The sequence below is a fragment of the Gossypium hirsutum genome, chromosome D08 (genome assembly GCF_007990345.1).
Source record: "Gossypium hirsutum isolate 1008001.06 chromosome D08, Gossypium_hirsutum_v2.1, whole genome shotgun sequence".
NCBI lineage: Eukaryota > Viridiplantae > Streptophyta > Magnoliopsida > Malvales > Malvaceae > Gossypium > Gossypium hirsutum.
The window spans coordinates 60,497,106-60,518,777 of record NC_053444.1 but is presented as its reverse complement, the minus strand read 5'-3'; the positions used below and the strand labels follow the sequence as shown (position 1 = coordinate 60,518,777).

General features: G+C 34.9%; 1 protein-coding gene, 1 long non-coding RNA gene and 1 pseudogene across 2 annotated transcripts; 1 reads left to right on the top strand and 2 right to left on the bottom strand.

Moving 5' to 3' along the window:
• The first annotated feature begins 11,341 nt into the window (after positions 1–11,341).
• LOC107944948 (uncharacterized) lies at positions 11,342–13,418 on the top strand. The gene is made up of 4 exons (XR_001696395.2): positions 11,342–11,666; positions 12,027–12,138; positions 12,717–12,771; positions 12,880–13,418. It is a non-coding gene; the product is annotated as an uncharacterized lncRNA (long non-coding RNA).
• Positions 13,419–14,216: 798 nt separating this feature from the next.
• Positions 14,217–14,969, bottom strand: LOC121220367 (protein DETOXIFICATION 49; the record flags this gene model as incomplete). Its single annotated transcript, XM_041100061.1, has 1 exon — positions 14,217–14,969. A coding segment is annotated over one exon (570 nt), but the record flags the coding sequence as incomplete, so codon positions are not given.
• A 5,253-nt stretch (positions 14,970–20,222) lies between these two features.
• Positions 20,223–21,139, bottom strand: LOC121220366 (protein DETOXIFICATION 49-like; annotated as a pseudogene).
• Positions 21,140–21,672: the final 533 nt, after the last annotated feature.

The following is a 21,672-nucleotide window of genomic DNA, read 5'->3' as shown; positions in this document are numbered from 1 at the left end:
ACGAAAATGGGATTTTGAAACTCCAATTTTCGATACTACTGAAAACTGAATCATTACAATTCGATTGTGGTTGCTCTAATAATGAATATGACACCTCATAGCTCAGATCCGACGATTGGGTCAGGTATAAGTTGTTACCTATAAAATGTAGATCCAGTTGCAACTAAAGCAACAATTGGTATAAGATCCTCGTCATCCTGTAAATCAAACTCCGTCATTAGTGTCTGCAATTGCATGTTTGCCCCTCTTCCACTTATAAGAATAGTTTTGGTACAGGAGGCTTAGCAACTTCATCTTTCTGCTCTATATGTTTGTTTTATTGTAGCAAAATCTAATAAATGGGAGAGGGAAAAAGTAGCATGTGCCTGGTATTCTTGGTTTCTTCATGCTTGAAAATCTAATTTAAGATTAGTAAATCAAGATCAATAGGTATAAATGAAACCACCTTGTAAAACGACACAACTTATTGACCACCATACTCTACTTGTTTGGCAACCAAGTCCTAGTAGTTATGGCCTACAGTGCAACATATATATTTAGGTTCGTGTTCTGGAGTCTTGACCCTCAAGCCAGGTGGGTTGAACCTTGTTTGTGAGTTGAGAGGCCAACTCATCATAATCCACAGCATGATTCTCATCTTCACTAGAGTGATGAAAGAATTTGATGATCGCATTAGGAATGAACGTAAAGAAATGTCCTCGAACATATGTTTGCATGTTATGAGGGTTGTCCTTGTATTGCATGGACTTTTGGAGATCGACATAAAACTTCGGTACTAGATTCCTCATAGAAAGCTTGGCATAAGAAACAGAGAAGATATTGAGTATTTACTATTTAGGTTGAGAGGTTAAGAGAACTTATCTTGTTCAATGTGAACAACTTATTATATTGCAAATTTGTTGTAAACAAACTATTCTCTTTGTTGAGATTGTAATGTTTAAACTTTCAAGAAAAAAAAGTTAGTAGAGATTGTGTTTTTTTTTTTTTTAAAGGGAGTAATAATATTAAGAATAGAGCATATTAGCAGTACGAAGAAGACCTTGTCGAACTACAAGGATCCGAACCTAACAACCAGAGGACATGAGGAAAAGTCAGCTGAACATTCATTCTAACTGTTCACCACAAACCGATAACAAGCTAGATTGTCTATTGATCCCAGCCTTGACTAGGCGATCAGCAGTCCCATTTACTTCTCTGGAGATTTCATGAATTTCCCGACTTTGACCCCTGCATATGCCAAAACAGAACTCTATACTCCTTATACAGCTGGGAGCTTTCGACAGTGATCTGAACCAGGAAACATCAATGTCAAATCACTTTTCACCAGTACCTTATACATACCAAACAGACAATGTATATTTGAAACAATGGTCCTCACAATAACTCTTGTACCTATTTTATGATTCACTGAGTAACTAAAAAATCTTTAAGTTGATTCACATCAGTATTGTTATTAATGTAGGATTATATGAATTTAAGCATGCTGAAACATGTTTATCTTCTTATTTAAAATTTGAGGAGGTTTATGAGTAATTATAGGCTTTGTATAATTTTTTTAAAAATAATTAGTTAAATATATATATTTTATTTTAAATTTTAAATGATGTATTTAAATGGTTGAATCTACACATTCACTCATGAGTCAATTTAAAATAATTTGTTCATCCCAAGTCAATCAAGCATCCATATGATTGTATTTGACCCACCCAAGAAAAAAGATAAAGTTTTTCAAAAAAAATTTAAATAATATATTTAAAATAATTAATCCAAATTATATAATTAAATAAAATGTGTATAAAAAGTTGAAAACCGTATAAGATGAAATGCCAAATTTGTTCCATCAAAAGAAAAAATGATCTGAAACCAAAAGAAAAAAAAATGCTGATGCAGAAAATCACATGAAAAGAAAAATGCCAAAACGAACCTAACCTGACCAGGTTCCAGGATTGAACCTTGTTTTAACATTAACCCCCCTAATTCATTTATGTAAAAATAAAAATAAAAATAATGGTTTTTTTTTATTGAAGAGTTAGGGCTAAAACTTAAAAAAAATTATGTTTGATAGGTACTCAATTTCCTTTTTTATTTTAAGGTATGGTGGAGTTTTAAAGGTAGTAAAATATTAAAAACTAAAAATATATGATACTTATGAAATAACAATGTTTTTTAATTATTGTGTGATTTGGAGAAAAAAAATTCAACATTCCATTTGTGTTATTATATATCACTTTCAGTTGTATTCAACATTGCATTACAGTCTTGTCTTCATATAGAAATTTGTTATTTTATTATCCTTCAATCTTTGCATTAAAATCATTATACATATAACTCCATTTTTCACATTCGGCATTACCCAAATGTACAGATCAATAAAAAAAAAAACATAGGTACTTATCTGTTTAGAATTAACGTGGAGCAAACAATAAAATATTAAACTATAGACAAAATAAAATGAATAAGAAAAGGTTATAAATTGAAGTAAGAGGTCAAGGACTTTACGGCATTTCTTTCTTTTTAAATATTTAGGGTTTGAGCTCATTTTGCATATGAAAAACTACAAATACTAATAAAATAAAAGAAATTATTTGATTAATTAGCGAAAGGACAAATGCTCTTTTGTTTTATGTTAGATCCAAGCAATTTGTCTTGTTTTCATCCTTATTTAAAAGGAAAAATGTGTTAAGAACGAAAATAATTTCTTTTACAAAGAGTAAAAAGATTTTATCTATGATTTAATCCATATAAAAGATAATAATATAGTTGGTGAATTCATTAATTACTTCGACTTTGGAGAGATGGTCGTAAGATATGTGCATGCTTGAGGCGGCCAAAGCATGGGACCAATTCATGTTTGGTTCTTATCTTTAGGGTTTAATTTATTTTGTGTAAAAGTAATACTAACAGAATTCAAATGGTAAATAAAAAACGGGTGTGGATTTTACATTTAAAAGATTTGTTCCTTTTCCTTATATTCGCAGGCTGGTTGATGCGTCTACCAGACATAAAAATATAAACTTTATAGATGTTTTATTTGGATATGGTTAAATCTTGATAACATCAAGATAAAAGCTCCTTTTATTACCGACGAATGATTGTTTTGCTACAAAATTATGCCATTTGATTTGAAGAATATAGGCGCTACATATGAATAGGATAATCAATGATCAAATTAGTATTAATATGGAGGTGTATGTGCACAACATGTTGGTCAAGAGTACTGTCTCCCTGAAACAACACATTTGCGACCCCCAAGAGGTGTTTAAGTTTCTTGAGAGTACAATATAAAGTTCCATCCGACGAAATGTGCTATTAGTGTTGGTGCTGAAAAACCTTTGGGTTTTATGATTAGGAATTAAAGAAATTAGGGACACCATCCCGACTTTTAGAGAAAGCAAAGCGGATTATTGACACTACTGCTGTTCCTAAAGAAATCAGAGTAGATTATTGACATTATCATTGCTTATGGAAGAAGCGGAGCGAACTATTTTTATTTATGTACGTATATGCTTTCACTTGGTAGTGTCTGACAAATCTAGTCCACAATGAGAACCATCATGAAAGCGATTGAAAAAGAAAAACACAATAAAAAGTTGCCAAAGAGAAAGAAAACAGTCGAGGATAAAAGTTAATGTTAATGTCTATATAGAGTTAACTAACTGGACTATTATTATTTGATATATAAGCGGTTGGATAAGAGAGTGATAAGTATCCTTAATTGATATTTAATATATATATATATATATATATATAAATTGGTTAACGCTATTTGTATTCTTTTGGTATAATCACAATCACAAATGTTTTTAATCATTTAATGATTTGATGATAATCTTGTTAAGACGGAAGTGACATTTAAGTATATAGTTTTGTTTAGTTTATTATTCTTCATGTCAATAATTTTGGTTAGAATCTCAAGCCATATATAAAATGGATTATAAACCAATTAAAAGATTGTCTAAGAAGATTAATTAAAGTGATTGGTGATATCAATTAATTTAGCATTTACTTTCAAAAGTTGTGTTTTGCCTAGTATATATTTCATTGGAATCTAATCTTCTCACGCTTTAAATTTTTCCTTGAAGTTTTTAATTATCTCAAAAAAGTATATTAGTGAATTATAAATCGGAAATCTTTCACTTATTAACTAAGATGTCAAATATCTTCCTTATCTATTTATTTTTAATATAGCTCAATATCATTTTATAATTTCTTTCACTTTAATTATAAATTGGATAAACTACACCAAAGGTAATTAAGCTATTAGTAAATTTACATTTCGGTTACTCAATTTCAAAAAGTTATAAAATGATCACCGAACTATTAAAATTGTTATTGTATGGCTTTCTCTCTTCGCACTATCTGCACTAATCAAAAGCTCTCCCTCCCTTCTCTTCCACAATTCGTTTTTTTTCTTATGAACTAACTTTGAACATTATGAACCTGCGAACCAAAATCCAAATAACTTTCTTATCTGATCTTCGACATTGACTTGGATCTTAGGTATGCTCTTTTAATTATCAATGGGTAATAATCAACTATACCCATCGTCGAATTGTCACCTAGAACTTGCTAGCTGAACTTAAATAAAATTTTTTGAATAGTTCAGTGATTTAAATAAAACTTTTGAATAATTTAATGATTATTTTGGAACCTTTTAAAGTTGATGGACCAAAACGAAAACTTATTAGTAATTTAGAGGCTTTTGACTAGTTTACCCTTATAAAAAAAAAACTCATCAATATTACCTCGACTACAACATAAACCTAATAAATTGATGGAGTCCACTTTTCCTAATACGTTTCTGTGGATGTAGAAAAGAAAAGCTTGGAAACGTTTTATAAATGAGGAAATATGATAATGACCACTAACTCATATTAATTGTTTTATTAAATAATCACTATCTACTTGTCTTGCAATTTAGATAAATTTGGTGAAAAAATAATAAAGACTTATCAGTAATTGCACCAACATGCTTCCAGCTAATTTAAAGTAAGACAAACACAGTCATGTTTGTTTAGAAATAGGGTCAAACTAAGTCATTTGTTTTTATTGTCAAATTAATTAACTTATGTTATCCCTTCTTTAAGCATGTATCCTAACAAAAACACGAATTAGGGCATTAGAGAATAATTGTTAGGATATAACAAATTAATTGCTCCCTCAATTTAATAAGATTGAATTGACCGGCTATAGTTTAACGGAAAAGGGTATCCAATGGGAGGCCTATATTTTAAAAATAAGCTTATAATGCTATAATGTGCACTTTTTAGACATTAGTGGATGTCACAAAACCGATGGACGGGTCATTGAATAATATTAAATATAACTTTACACACCCGAGAATTTTATATATTATCAACAAAGTCATTTTTATTTTATTTAAATAAATTTATATTCAGTTGTTAATTTTTTTAAATTATATATATAAATGATGCGGTTTGTCCATTGGTTTATACACTAGAGTTAAACCATATAAAAGATTATGAGGCCATAGGAATTAGAAAATTATGCAAGCCAACTATATCTTTCTTCAAATTCAAACATTTTAACACATAATTAATGATAAAAGAGTTTTTTTATGTTGTTGATGTATTTTTGGTAATGGATTGGATTAGAGAATAATCTTTATGGTATTTTTGAGCTCTGATAAGATAACGTGAGTTAAAGGGCGTCAAGCTTATGCTTCTCGACACTATCTAAAGCTTATGTCAACATAACGAAGAAGGGAGAATGAAATGTAAGAATCAATAGTTGAGATAAAAGAAGACTTTTATATTGTGTAGTATGGGTGTGTGAGTTTATACCTAATCTCGAGGCTACCTGAGAAGTTGCCTTAGGGATAGTATGTGTGAAAATTCATAACTTAGGTGCACATATTGATAAAGTAATAAGGTGATGAGAAGATATTATTCTCATGAGGACAAAGTTCTAAGCTACTAAGTATCAACTATTCAATTTTTATCTAACCTAAATCAATAAAGTAAATTCTAATTACTACTAAAATTAAACTAAGCAAATAATGAAAAATCTATTAATTCAAAACAATGAAAATATTTAAGTTTCTCAATCAATTTTAAGATCTTAGAACTCTAACTTCACCTATTTCAATTAATCAATTATCTCTAGTTCAATTGTTCAACCTATGTAATTACTAACCAAGGATTCAATGGCATTAACGAGACCCTTCTAGAATCTAGCTAATTTAATTCCCCTTCCCCACTAGCTATATTCCTATGTTAGACAAGTTGAGCGAAGTTACTACGAAAAAACCTATTGGATTGATTAAGGAATCACATATACCTCTATTCTAGCCGCATATTAAATTGTTCGTCGACGTTACTGAAGTTAATACTAATATATTCAATCGAGATCTAAATCTTAATTTTTTTTCCAAGACAAATCAAGATTATCAAATTAATTTTCTTTTTAGTGGTGGACTTTAGTGATCGAAATGCATCTAGCATACACCTAGTCTCCTTATTCACCCATACCCATTTCAGCGGTTTCACAGTTGATGTGACACGGGGAATGGGCATTTCCTTAGGCATTGCATGTCTCCAACTTAGATTCTACAACATTTTGAAACATCGGGGCCCTATATGTCCAGTGGCTCCACAATAATGACAATTCAGTTTGTGTGAAGTGATTTCCTTCTTGGCACTCTTGGTCAGCACAAGTTTTGATCCTTTATTAGTAGCACTAGAACTTGAAGCCTTCACAAAGACAATAGGACTCTAAATCACAACCTTCCTTGTGTCAACATTTGCTAGGCCTCCCCTGCATGGGTCTCGCCTTTCAGTTGCTAGAATTTCATCAAGTTTTTTGCTATTGGTGGTGAGTTTCTCAAGCACGAGTCTGGTTTTAGCAAGTTCCTTCTTCACCTTCACAAGATTCTCAACCTTTTTTGTAAGAAGATACTATTTTTCTTTTACCTGTTTAACCATTATTATGTTTTCATCTTTCAACTACTTATTCTCCTGTTACAATTGAGAGTTGATTCCACAAACTTACCGCATTACCATTTCCTAACATCTCATTGTAAGTTTTTAGAAATTCTTCATCCAAACTAATATCAGAATCTCCATAAGAATCTTTATCATCTCCTTTGACATTGGTAGTGAAATAAAAAAAATTATGATGATATATTTCTAAATCAGATCCTCTACACGAATCATCATCAGTCCAAGTTACATAGCGACTAATTTTTCTTCTTCAGAGTGTTAGTACACTCAGATTGGATATTATCATATCCTTAACATTTGTATCATTGGACACCTTTCATTTCGTCCTTCTCAGGTTCTTCTTTTATGTCAATTCCCTTTGCTTTGTTTTTAGGGACATTGGCACTAACTTTAAATTTTTTAAACCTCCTTGCCTACTTCTTCAAAGCCTTATTAAAGTTCTGTTGAGTAAAGCAATATGCTCTTGGAGATATTCAATAACAATAATTTAGGAAGTTGGCACTTACTTACCCACTTAAAGAGTAATGTTTCTATCACCTTTTGCTCTATTGTGTTTAACCTCATTAAAGCTCATTTCAAAGATTTGTAAAGAGCTAATGAGTTCACCAATAACTAGTCTTTCAAGATCCTTGACCTCCTCAATAGTTGTAACCTTGATTGGAAATCTCGCAGGAAGAGATCTTAACACCTGTTTGACTAGTTTGGTTGGAGTACTTCTCTCCTAGAGTAACGTCTGGTTTGATAGATTACACAAATTTTTATGGAACTCTCAAATTGTCTCTAATTCTTACATTCTTAGGCTCTCAAATTTGGATGTCGACATCTGTGTTTTGGATTGTTTAACAGTGGATGTACTTTCATGAGTTGTCCCCAAAATATCCCATGCAATTTGGCCACAGTACACTTTGCAGTCTTGTTGAATTCCTATAAGTCTACTCCACAGAAGATAACATATAAAACTTTGGAGTTGGCATTAGCAAGCTTTTCTTCTTTAGTAGTCCATTAAGCTTCTTGCTTAGCCACGTTCCCATTCTTGGTGTCAATCATAGGTGGCTTCCATCCTGTAAGGAACGCTTATCAGACCTTCTCATTTATGGACTTTATATACACATTCATGTGTGCTTTCCAATATGCATAATTGCCAACCTCTAGCATAGGAGGATGTGAAGCTGATGAACCTTCCATAACTTGAATCTAGAAACTCCAAGGATCTTCACTAGTTATGTTAAGTGGCTAACTCTGATACCAAATGTTAGCCCAAACAATTATTGAGACACAAGCAAGGTGATTAGCAGAAGTGGCTAAAGGAGTGGGCACTTCTCCAAGTACTGTGATAATTGGAGTAAAATAGGGGACATAAAGATTTTTTATGCAATTCAATTTCTCTACATCCGCGGAGCCTAGTTCAATGAAAAATATTCACTATCTTCAACACTTACAACAAGTGAACCTAAATCTATCGTACACCCGTGACAATTTCCTCACTTTTGCACCTTGAAGATCAATGTGAACTTAGAGTGTAAAACCACAACATGTTTTACAATCACAATGCACTAATAAAATAAAGTTTCTCACTTGAACAGATTAAGTGCTGATCTATCTCTCAGTACGATAACTTGTATAAGTCTCTCAATTGTATAGAATATTTTGAGATTTGCTAATATAAAGAAGATGTATCACAATCCTGTTACAATTGAGAGTTGATTCCACAAACTTACCGCATTACCATTTCCTAACATCTCATTGTAAGTTTTTAGAAATTCTTCATCCAAACTAATATCAGAATCTCCATAAGAATCTTTATCATCTCCTTTGACATTGGTAGTGAAATAAAAAAAATTATGATGATATATTTCTAAATCAGATCCTCTACACGAATCATCATCAGTCCAAGTTACATAGCGACTAATTTTTCTTCTTCAGAGTGTTAGTACACTCAGATTGGATATTATCATATCCTTAACATTTGTATCATTGGACACCTTTCATTTCGTCCTTCTCAGGTTCTTCTTTTATGTCAATTCCCTTTGCTTTGTTTTTAGGGACATTGGCACTAACTTTAAATTTTTTAAACCTCCTTGCCTACTTCTTCAAAGCCTTATTAAAGTTCTGTTGAGTAAAGCAATATGCTCTTGGAGATATTCAATAACAATAATTTAGGAAGTTGGCACTTACTTACCCACTTAAAGAGTAATGTTTCTATCACCTTTTGCTCTATTGTGTTTAACCTCATTAAAGCTCATTTCAAATATTTGTAAAGAGCTAATGAGTTCACCAATAACTAGTCTTTCAAGATCCTTGACCTCCTCAATAGTTGTAACCTTGATTGGAAATCTCGCAGGAAGAGATCTTAACACCTGTTTGACTAGTTTGGTTGGAGTACTTCTCTCCTAGAGTAACGTCTGGTTTGATAGATTACACAAATTTTTATGGAACTCTCAAATTGTCTCTAATTCTTACATTCTTAGGCTCTCAAATTTGGATGTCGACATCTGTGTTTTGGATTGTTTAACAGTGGATGTACCTTCATGAGTTGTCCCCAAAATATCCCATGCAATTTGGCCACAGTACACTTTGCAGTCTTGTTGAATTCCTATAAGTCTACTCCACAGAAGATAACATATAAAACTTTGGAGTTGGCATTAGCAAGCTTTTCTTCTTTAGTAGTCCATTAAGCTTCTTGCTTAGCCACGTTCCCATTCTTGGTGTCAATCATAGGTGGCTTCCATCCTGTAAGGAACGCTTATCAGACCTTCTCATTTATGGACTTTATATACACATTCATGTGTGCTTTCCAATATGCATAATTGCCAACCTCTAGCATAGGAGGATGTGAAGCTGATGAACCTTCCATAACTTGAATCTAGAAACTCCAAGGATCTTCACTAGTTATGTTAAGTGGCTAACTCTGATACCAAATGTTAGCCCAAACAATTATTGAGACACAAGCAAGGTGATTAGCAGAAGTGGCTAAAGGAGTGGGCACTTCTCCAAGTACTGTGATAATTGGAGTAAAATAGGGGACATAAAGATTTTTTATGCAATTCAATTTCTCTACATCCGCGGAGCCTAGTTCAATGAAAAATATTCACTATCTTCAACACTTACAACAAGTGAACCTAAATCTATCGTACACCCGTGACAATTTCCTCACTTTTGCACCTTGAAGATCAATGTGAACTTAGAGTGTAAAACCACAACATGTTTTACAATCACAATGCACTAATAAAATAAAGTTTCTCACTTGAACAGATTAAGTGCTGATCTATCTCTCAGTACGATAACTTGTATAAGTCTCTCAATTGTATAGAATATTTTGAGATTTGCTAATATAAAGAAGATGTATCACAATCCTTGTTAAACATCAACTAAATAAGTTGAATACAATATAATAATAAAAAATAATGTAAACAAGGATTGTTGGCAGCTAAGTCTTTAATGATTCAGTCCAATCCAACTTCTTTGATCCAATGGATTAGATAAGTATGATCCGAATCCGATCCTCTATATATGTTTCCTAAAGTAATATGATCTTCATTGATGGATAGATACATTCCATAATATCACCACAACTTAAAAATTTAGTTCAATAAATTGCTAATAACTCAAATATAGAAGCAACCCAGTTTGTCGCAATTGGCTAGGGAATGAGCACTCCCTGTGACAGTTTTTCCATATTTTCAACATATTGAAAAAAAAAGAAGGAAAAAATATGAAATGCTTGATTGAAAATGGTTAACCATATAAATATTGAAGTTGAGCTAGAAGTTAAAAAGAGATGATTCAAACCTAGTAGAATTATGATATGCATGTTAGAGCCTATGCTATAGAAAGTGAAATTCAGGTATTCGACTATAGCAATATCTCATAATTCCAGCTAGTTACTTGGATTCGTTTTTTTTTGAGACAACAGATATTGAGGCAGGCAAAGAAGATCCCTGAGATTTTATAACTTTTTAACACCATGTTGTCTTATATATAAAATTTCAATACGCCAATTAATATTATATGAGATATGTTCTTTGTATCATATTGTATTATATTTTAAATAACCTGGTGTCTTCTATTTGACAAATCCCAATTGAGAGAGAAGATGGACTCCACTTTATGACATTTATTGAGGTTCGAAATTCAGTCGACAAAATAGAAACTACTCAATCTTTGCCGGGTGTGTCCAAATGAGTAAAGAAACCATTTCCAAGTTAGTGTGAAGTAGTCTGAAAAAAGAAAGAAAATTTAGATTTGTTTTGTTAAATTGATATTTGGGTCGTAAAACTCAATTTTTTTAGATTAATATCCACCCAAATGAAAAACGGGGTTTAAACCTATACCCCACGCGTCATTTTCTGACACTAAGGCCCCGTTCTTTATCCCGTTTGAGAATGACTTTTTCACTCAAAAGTGCTTTTCTCTTAAAAGGAGCCAAGAACAGCCTCCTTTTCTCTTAAAATTTCTCCATAAAAAAAGTGCTTCTCTCTAGATGGAGAAGCTAACAAAATTCTCCTTTTCTTCTGCCGTAACTGCTTTTGGATGAAAATTGACCAAATACCCCTGTCTTCTCCCCCAAACGTTTTTCCCCTCTACTGGTTCCCTAAATGTTCTTTCCCCTCTGCTGGTGAAATTGGACCTTTATACCCGATTTCTTTTCCCCATTTTTGGCTTTCAAAGCTCTATTTTCTGTTCTTTGCTCCTCTTCCGCAGCAGGTGAGAGTTTCTTTTATATTTCTTCTTCTGTTTTATTAGTTCCTCTTCAGTTTAATATTTTGAAGCTGTTGATTTGCTGTTGATTAAGAGTTTGAAGCTGTTGATTTCCTGGTATTTCTTGAGACAAATGATTTCAACTATGGCTTATTTTCTTGTTTCAGTCTTCCTTTCTCTCATTGTCTTATTTTGCTCTCCTTCTGTTTGTTGAACTTCCCCAATAATCAATAACCAAAGAGAATGGTCATGGATGTATCATGTGTTTTTGTATCGGGTGTTGTTTTACCTGTTTATTTTGTTCTTATTAACTTCTATTGTCATACTCAAAAGAATGATGTCTTTCATTTGGACTTCCCTTAACAGAGACAGGGAGTGAGGATGATGGGCTGTTAGATTTGAGCGACGATGATTTCTTTTTGACTGGAAGCTCGAGTGAGGAAGCTGATGCAGATGATGAATGGACAGAAAGTACAAGGTACGTATTGTATCTATGAGTTGAACTGCTCCATTGAACTTTTCTTCTTCTCTTGATGGGAAGGGAAGCACGGACTTGGACACGCCCTTGACAAAGTGTTTATCCTTCATAGATGGAAAGTCTTAGTTGATGGTATTTTTGTTCCTTCGTATTATTAGTACTGATATGACTGATATAACTGCCATTAGAACTTCGTTTTACATGAACATTGACTCATGGTCACTGTGGACCTGGACTCTGGTTAGCAGAAGCAGTAGGTTCTGTTTGTATTTAACTTCAGTCTTTCACTGCAAGTTTTTTGTAGCTATGTTACTTAGACTCGGGTGTGTCTGATATGGTTATGCATGCTACAGAGGTATATTGTGTATTTTCCAAGTTTTTTTTTGTGTATTTGGAGGGTTCTTGGAGGGTTAAATGGACTCGTATCCGAAAGTGTGTTAGACATGAGTACTTCAAAAAATTTTGCAAATTAAAGAGTTGGAGTAAGTTTGGTAGTTGGTTAGAGCTGGGAATCTTTATTTCACCTCTTTTGTTGCAAGGAAAAGTGCAGTTAAACATATTTTGCTATTTCTGTGCAGGGAACGTGCTTCTGGCATAGCGGCATCCGACATGTCTAGCGATGAAAGGAATCAGGTTCAGAATCGAATAGGATTGTTGTGGTTTTAAGAAAATAAATTATTTTTTAACTGTTTTAACATATTTGTGTTCCGTTTTTCTCTTGCATGCTGGAACTTATAACAGAAACAGGTATCTGCGAGAGCTTTAATGCCGCCTCCGAGGCCATCAAGTAATTCTTTTTCAAACTCAGTACATGCAAAATCAAGGTTTGGATCTTCATCTAGCCGAAATTCATCAATACGAAGAACGAAAATGTCCACATCTAGCAACACTTCAAAAAGCAGTAGTTCTTCCTTTAAGGCAGGGGAATCCTCCAATTCAAAGACTGGAAACAATAGTAACTTAAGTTCCAATTTTGATGCTCGCAAACCACGCAGAAAGATTCTTCAACTACTGATATCCAAAAGCCACAGTTTCATAGTAATGCAGATGGTCTTTATGGTTAAAGCTGGTTCAATTGCAGTTTTCCTTACTATGTTGAGGTGTGTTTGGACATGGATTTGGGATAATATCTTCTAAGGACCTTTCGAATATATATTTTTACTATTAAAATTAGCTTATTTCTATATTTAATGTCTTTGAATTTGAATCAGCCTATCATTGGAAATTGGAACATTGTATTGGCTATATTCTATGATAGATTTCTTGATTTTTAGTATTTATATTATATAAATATTATCCCTTTTTAAAACTTTTATCCAAATATATGTAATATTTTAATTTGTTAGGTTTATGTTTTCTATGTTATATTAGTAAATATATGAGTTATATATTCAAATACATTTTAAAAATAAAATAATAAAATGTGTTAAAAGCATTAATTAAAAATAAAAAATACTTTTTATAATAATATAATCGTGTCAATATCTAATTACAAGTATTTAATTTTTATATTTTTATATTTAAATATAGTTTATATATTCTAATTAATTTTTATAAATAATTAATATTAATTACTTAGAAATTTTTAAAATTAATATTATATATTAAAATATTAACAATAAGTTATAATAAATTATTTTTTTATATTTTTGTTAAAATATCATAATATTAACTAATTTGAATATTATTTAAATACATATTTGTTACTTTATAATCTCATGTCTAAAATGGACACTTTATTATTCAAGCACTTTTTGACAGCAATGCCAAATTCAAATTTCTCAAAAACACTTCTCAAAAGCACTTCTGAAAAGCACTTCTCAAAAATACTTTTTAAAAGCAATAAAGAACTGGCCTTAACTCGTGCGCGCAAAATACGATGTTGATTTTTCGATACCCGATTGAGGAAATTGCTATGTTGTACGCGCAACGCGATGCATTTCCAAACAAAACGACACAACAAATATGGCCCGACTAAGAAACTTGTACTATTTGATTCACAAAAATCAATGTTCTGTTTCTCCGGTTTTTCCATTCCGAAACAACAAACCAATGCGTAACACAAATAAATTCTATTCTGATCAAATTCACAGGAAAAAAAAAACAATTGGTTAGAAAAATCAACCCTTGCTATTAACTCAAATCAGACAGGTAAGTTGTTTTTGTTTTATGTCATGATGTAATAACCCTGAAGATTCTTTCATACTCCCATCCTGGTTGGTGTGGTCATCATCATCAACAGGCACCTCTCTGGTCAGTTCCTACGCCATCCAGGCTTGAAAGTCCCAATCGGTGCGAGTCACAGTGAACAACATGGTTAGCAAACACGAACCTTGGGCGGCTAGAAGACCAAGCCAAAGACCTTTGAAGTCAAACCCTGCGAAGAAACTCAACCACACTGCAACTGGCATGCCTACAAGGTAAAAACATCCCAAGTTGATGTTTGCTCCTAATTTTGGCCTCGCCGTTCCTCTTAAAACTCCGCAGCCTGTTGTTTGTGGGCAGTTTCCGAGCTCACAAAGTCCAAGTATAGGCAAAACCATGGATGTTAAGGCGATGATTTCCGGGTCTTGGGTGAACATTGCAGCCCATTTTTTTCTTATCAATATAGTAAAAACGAATGCGGAAAATCCGAGTACCGAGCTCGATGAGAGGCCGACGATTGCAGCTATTTTTGCTTTGTTTAGATTGTTAGCTCCAAGTTCATTTCCAACTCTCGTTGACACACCAAAGCTTAAGGAAGATGGGAAAATGTATATAAAAGATGTGGTTTGAATTAAAATGCCCATTGAAGCAACAGTTGCTTGTGGATTTAACAACAGCCCACATAACAAAATATTGGATACCTACAATCTTTGACTTTTCAAAGATGAATAGTGGCAGAAAGTTGGCACCGAAAGGCACCGAAAGTAGAAAGTAAGATTAGTTGGCATGGGATAATTGCAATTTTGGTCCCTAATTGTATAGGGACATTGCAAGTTGATCCTTAAACCTCAACTATAAATAGGCCTAACCATTTCTTACTTTCTTCATCCCACACTTGCCATTCTCTACTTAAGGCAATTGTTCTCTCTCCCTATTTGTAAACTTTCACTTGTATTTTTGGAGTGAAATATATTTGGTAGTGCCCGAGGACGTAGACAAAATTTACTGAACCTCGTTAAAATTCTAGTGTTCTTTATTTTTTTCTGCATATTTTGCAAGTGTCATTGTAGTGATTTATTGTGCTATTAAATTACGATAGAGGGATATTCTGGCTAGGAAAGATCTGGTATGTAAGCGATCCTCGTGATCCACCTCTCTTTCCTGGGAATTGAACTTAGTGTGATTTTTCAGTACAATAATTTTACTCTTTCACACGCTTCCGCGCAACAATTGGTACCAGAGCCAGGTTCGTACTTGGGGAATACGACCGTTTACGGTACTATTCACGTATACGGCACTATTCACGTATACAGTACTATTCACGTATACGGCACTATTCACGTATACGGTACTGTTCACGTATACAGTAGTTGGGATTGAGGAGAAAAATGGCAGCAGCATCGTCATCAGCAAGGACTACTATGACAAATGCAAAATTTGAAGTAGAGAAATTTGACGGTACCAATAATTTTGGTATGTGGCAGTGTGAGATCCTGGATGTCTTATGTCAGCAAGAGCTGGATATAGCCCTTGAAGAAAAACCTGACAAGATGGATGACAAGGAGTGGGCCAAGATCAATAGACAGGCGTGTGGTACAATCCGCCTATGTTTGGCCAAAGAGCAGAAGTACTCCGTCATGAGGGAGACATCAGCGAAGAAGCTGTGGGATACATTGGAAGAAAAGTTTCTAACGAAAAGTCTTGAAAATAGGCTTTATATGAAAAAGAAACTTTTTCGGTTCACGTATGCACCCGGTATGTCGATGAATGACCATGTGAACTCATTCAATAAAATTTTAGCAGACTTGCTAAATTTGGATGAGAAATTTGAAGATGAAGACAAGGCATTATTGTTGTTGAATTCCCTTCCTGATGAATATGATCATCTTACCACCACATTGCTTCATGGGAAAGATTCAATCACATTTGATGCAGTCTGTAGTGCGTTGTATAGATCTGAGACTCGAAAGAAAGATAAAAGAGATCACAGAGATACAACTGCAGAAGTCTTAACAGTAAGAGGTCGTTCACACAGCAGCAAACCTGGTAGAAGGGGTAAGTCCAAAGGGAGACCCGCCAAAGATGAATGTGCCTTTTGTCGTGAGAAAGGGCATTGGAAAAAGAATTGTCCTAGTTACAAAAGGGCAAGTCTATTTCTAATGCATGTGTAGCGGAGCATGATGAGGAGTCAGACTTTAGCTTGGTTGGCATGGCAATGGCATGTCAAACGGATGAGTGGATATTAGATTCGGGATGTACTTACCATATGTGTCCTAATAAGGACTGGTTTTCTAGTCTTGAAGAACTAGAAGGTGGAGTTGTTTTTATGGGCAATGATAGTGCCTGTAAGACAATGGGTGTAGGTACAATCAAATTGAAGAACCATGACGGCTCAATCCAAGTTCTGACAGATGTTCGCTATGTACCCAGCTTGAAGAAAAATCTCATCTTATTAGGGGCCCTAGAATCTAAAGGGCTCACAATCACTTTGAGAGATGGATTACTAAAGGTAGTAGCTGGGGTATTGACGGTGATGAAAGGCACTAGAAGAAATAACTTGTACTATTTAAATGGAAGTACAGTTATTGGATCAACATCAACAGCTTCTGCGAAAGATGCAGATTCAGAGGCTACCAGGTTATGGCATAGGCGATTGGGACATGCTGGTGAAAAAGCTTTGCAGACTTTGGCGAAGCAAGGCTTGTTGAAAGGTGCAAATTCTTGCAAATTGGAATTCTGTGAACATTGTGTTCTGGGCAAGCAGACGAGGGTAAAATTTGGTTCAGCAATTCACAATACGAAAGGAATTCTGGACTATGTTCACAGTGATGTGTGGGGACCTACCAAAGTGGCTTCTTTGGGAGGTATGCACTATTTTGTCACTTTTCTTGATGATTATTCACGAAAAGTATGGGTGTATCTAATGAAAAGAAAAAATGAAGTTTTGGATGCATTTCTGAAGTGGAAGAAGATGGTGGAGACTCAGACAGGTCGAAAGGTCAAACGACTTCGATCAGATAATGGTACTGAGTACAAAAATGATCCATTTCTACAAGTATGTCAAGATGAGGGCATTGTGCGACACTTCACTGTTCGAGATACACCACAGCAGAATGGGGTGGCAGAACGCATGAATCGGACTATACTGGAGAAAGTTCGATGTATGTTGTCCAATGCTGGATTGGGCAAGGAATTTTGGGCTGAGGCAGTTACATATGCGTGCCATCTAATTAACCGATTGCCATCAGCTGCAATAAATGGAAAAACTCCTATGGAGATGTGGACTGGTAAACCTGCTACTGATTATGATTCTTTACATGTTTTTGGTTCCACTGCATATTATCATGTAAAAGAATCTAAGTTAGACCCAAGAGCAAAGAAAGCATTATTCATGGGTATAACTGGTGGTGTAAAATGATACCGTCTCTGGTGTCCTGATACAAAGAAGATTGTTTTTAGTAGAGATGTAACTTTTGATGAATCAACCATGATGAAGAACGAGGATTCACAAAAGGATGACAAAACCAGTAGTACTTTGCAGCAGGTGGAGTTTGAAAAGGTTAATGATGATCCAGCTAATATTGAAAGAACAAATGATGAAGAAGTTTCGACCCAAGAACTTCTACAGCAACAAGATTCAATTGCATATAGGAGGCCAAGAAGAGAGATTCGTAAGCCTGCTCGCTTTGACGATATGGTGGCCTATGCACTTCCAATTGCAGATGATGATGTTCCTTCCACTTACACAGAAGCAATAAGTAACTCTGATGGTGTAAAGTGGAAGCAAGCTATGAATGAAGAAATGCAGTCTCTTCATAAAAATAGGACTTGGGAGTTGGTGAGACTGCCCAAGGGAAAGAAGGCAATTGGATGCAAATGGGTATATGCAAAGAAGGAAGGATTTCCTGGTAAAAATGAAATTCGATACAAGGCTAGATTGGTAGCAAAGGGTTACGCTCAGAAAGAAGGAATAGACTACAATGAAGTGTTTTCTCCAGTTGTGAAGCATTCGTCTATTCGGATTTTGCTAGCCTTGGTTGCGCAATATGATCTTGAACTAGTTCAGCTTGATGTGAAGACCGCGTTTTTACACGGTGATTTGGAAGAGGAAATCTATATGACTCAGCCAGATGGATTCAAGGTTGCTGGAAAAGAAAATTGGGTTTGCAAACTGACAAAGTCGCTTTATGGATTGAAGCAATCTCCGAGGCAGTGGTACAAGCGATTTGATCAGTTCATGAAAGGGCAAAGGTACACAAGAAGTAAATTTGATCATTGCGTGTATTTTCAGAAGCTACAAGAAGGAACTTTCATATACTTGCTCTTATATGTTGATGATATGCTAATAGCATCTAAGAGCAAAGTTGAGATTGAAAGATTGAAGACTCAACTCAATCTCGAGTTTGAGATGAAAGATCTAGGAGAAGCTAAAAGATTCTCGGCATGGAAATATATAGAGATAGAGCTCATGGCAGAGTTAGCTTGTCTCAGAAGCAGTATTTGAAGAAAGTACTACAGCAGTTTGGCATGAACGAGCAGACCAAACCTGTAAGTACCCCGTTGGCTTCTCATTTCAAGCTTTCTGCACAACTATCTCCTTCGACGAATACGGAACGAGAATACATGTTGCAAGTTCCGTATTCTAATGCAGTGGGTAGCTTGATGTATGCAATGGTATGTACAAGACCCGACATTTCACAGGCAGTTAGTATAGTGAGCAGGTATATGCATAATCCTGGAAAAGGACATTGGTAAGCTGTGAAATGGATTCTACGGTATATTCAGAAGACCGTGGATGTTGGTTACTGTTCAAGCAGGATAATACACTTGGTAAAGGTGTTATTGGGTACGTTGATTCTGACTATGTCGGTGATTTGGACAAGCGAAGATCAACCACCGGTTATGTGTTTACACTTGCTGGAGGACCAATAAGTTGGAAGTCTACACTACAGTCTACAGTTGCATTGTCAACCACAGAAGCCGAATACATGGCTGTAACAGAGGCTGTAAAGGAGGCTATTTGGTTACAAGGTATGGCTAAAACCTTGGGTTGGTTCAGGAGCATATTAACGTGTATTGTGATAGTCAAAGTGCTATTCATTTAGCAAAGAATCAAGTCTATCATGCACGTACAAAACTTATCGACGTACGATTCCATTTTGTGCGGGAAATTATTGAAGAGGGGAAAATTTGTCTTCAGAAGATCAAAACTGCAGATAATCCCGCAGATATGATGACCAAGGTGGTAACAACAACCAAGTTCGAACATTGTTTGAACTTGATCAATATCCTGCAAGTTTAACAGTTGAAGAAGGCATTATCAAGTATTGTTGTCAAAGGTAGAAAGAATTGTGTGAAGATAAGATTATCCTAATCAAATCTTCAAGGTGGAGATTATTGGATACCTACAATCTTTGACTTTTCAAAGATGAATAGTGGCAGAAGTTGGCACCGAAAGGCACCGAAAGTAGAAAGTAAGATTAGTTGGCATGGGATAATTGCAATTTTGGTCCCTAATTGTATAGGGACATTGCAAGTTGATCCTTAAACCTCAACTATAAATAGGCCTAACCATTTCTTACTTTCTTCATCCCACACTTGCCATTCTCTACTTAAGGCAATTGTTCTCTCTCCCTATTTGTAAACTTTCACTTGTATTTTTGGAGTGAAATATATTTGGTAGTGCCCGAGGACGTAGGCAAAATTTGCTGAACCTCGTTAAAATTCTAGTGTTCTTTATTTTTGTTCTGCATATTTTGCAAGTGTCATTGTAGTGATTTATTGTGCTATTAAATTACGATAGAGGGATATTCTGGCTAGGAAAGATCTGGTATGTAAGCGATCCTCGTGATCCACCTCTCTTTCCTGGGAATTGAACTTAGTGTGATTTTTCAGTACAATAATTTTACTCTTTCACACGCTTCCGCGCAACACAAAATCATGATTTCATACCACCACCATTCCAGGCAAACTGAAATGCAGCTTGGAATGGATAAATTCAATAAATATTTCCAGCCTTTGAAGCAGTCTGAGGAAATTCCACCCCATGTTTTCTTGTACACCCCGGAGATTTTCACGTAAACAATCAACGAACCTACGAGATTGAAGTTCGTCCAAACGGACCCCAAAGCAACGCCTTTGATGCCAAGATTGAGCACCGAAACCAGAAGGTAATTAATGGGAATGTGGAGAAGAATCGCCAGAGTCGAACAGTATGTGAGAGGCAGGGTTATAGACTGAGTCCTCAAATATGTACGCAAAGGGTGTAAAATGGATTGTACAAGAAGGTCTGGAAGAGAATAAAGAATGTAGGATTGAGCTTCATTGGCGATATTTTCATCTTGGCCGCAAAAGAGAAGGATATTTTTCATGCTGAACCACAAAGAAGCAATGGCAATTGAAGTCAAAAGAAGCATAAGTATCATTTTTTGCATGGTGAGGCCAAGAACTTTGAATCTTTTGGCACCAAAAGCTTGACCACAGATGGGAGGCCAGAGAGAACGGAGTACCCTGTGATGTTAGCAAGTCCAATAGCCAGTGAGCCACCGGCTAAAGCGAGCTCCCCTAGACGCCCAAGAAACAACATGGAAATCATGGATCGAGAGTAGAGCAAAAGCCCCGTTAGTACCATCGGGAAAGCTACGTTGGCTATGCAATTCAATTCACCAATTATTGGAGACAGACAAGTCTTTTCTGAAGTCATGTCTTGTCTTTGTTCTGTTGGGATCTTGAGGTTCAAAGGAGTACTTAACATATCTGATTCTTGTACGACGATTGTAGCAAGATTTTCGTGATCCAAACTCTGTTTGCAAGATGAGGAGAAGCCCCCCATGATTCTGCACTTCTTTTTTATGGTACGGTGAGAAAACGAAAGTAGGAAGAGCACTAAGGGTAAACCAGAGAGGAATTTGGGTATAATCGTTTGAAGGAGAGATAGCCAATGGAGGGAGGGGGGGGGACTGAAAAAATGGAAAGAGTATGTGGGTTTAAAGGGGTTTTTAACCTGTGGAGACAAGAACAGTTGACAGATCGAGCTTCCTTTTATGACCGATCAGGAGATGTCACTGTTGCCAATTGGGTGTGCAAATGAAAAATCAACCCCCGAATGGGTACTCGATTTGTTTAAAATTGCTTCACAAGTGTGAAGTATTTATGAGGATATCGGTTTAAAACCTATTTGCCTTTTACTTTCTTTAATTGATCTAATTAAGGGGGGGACAAAGCCTTTTAACTCTCCACTCTTACGTTTTTCGTTGAGGAAACATAATAAATATTTGGACGGTTATATGTGGACCTAATTATACACATGAGGAAGCTTGCTGAACCTCTACTGCTTTGTTGCTCAAGCAACCCTCTCAATTATCTTATTAATTTATTCCACCAATTGAT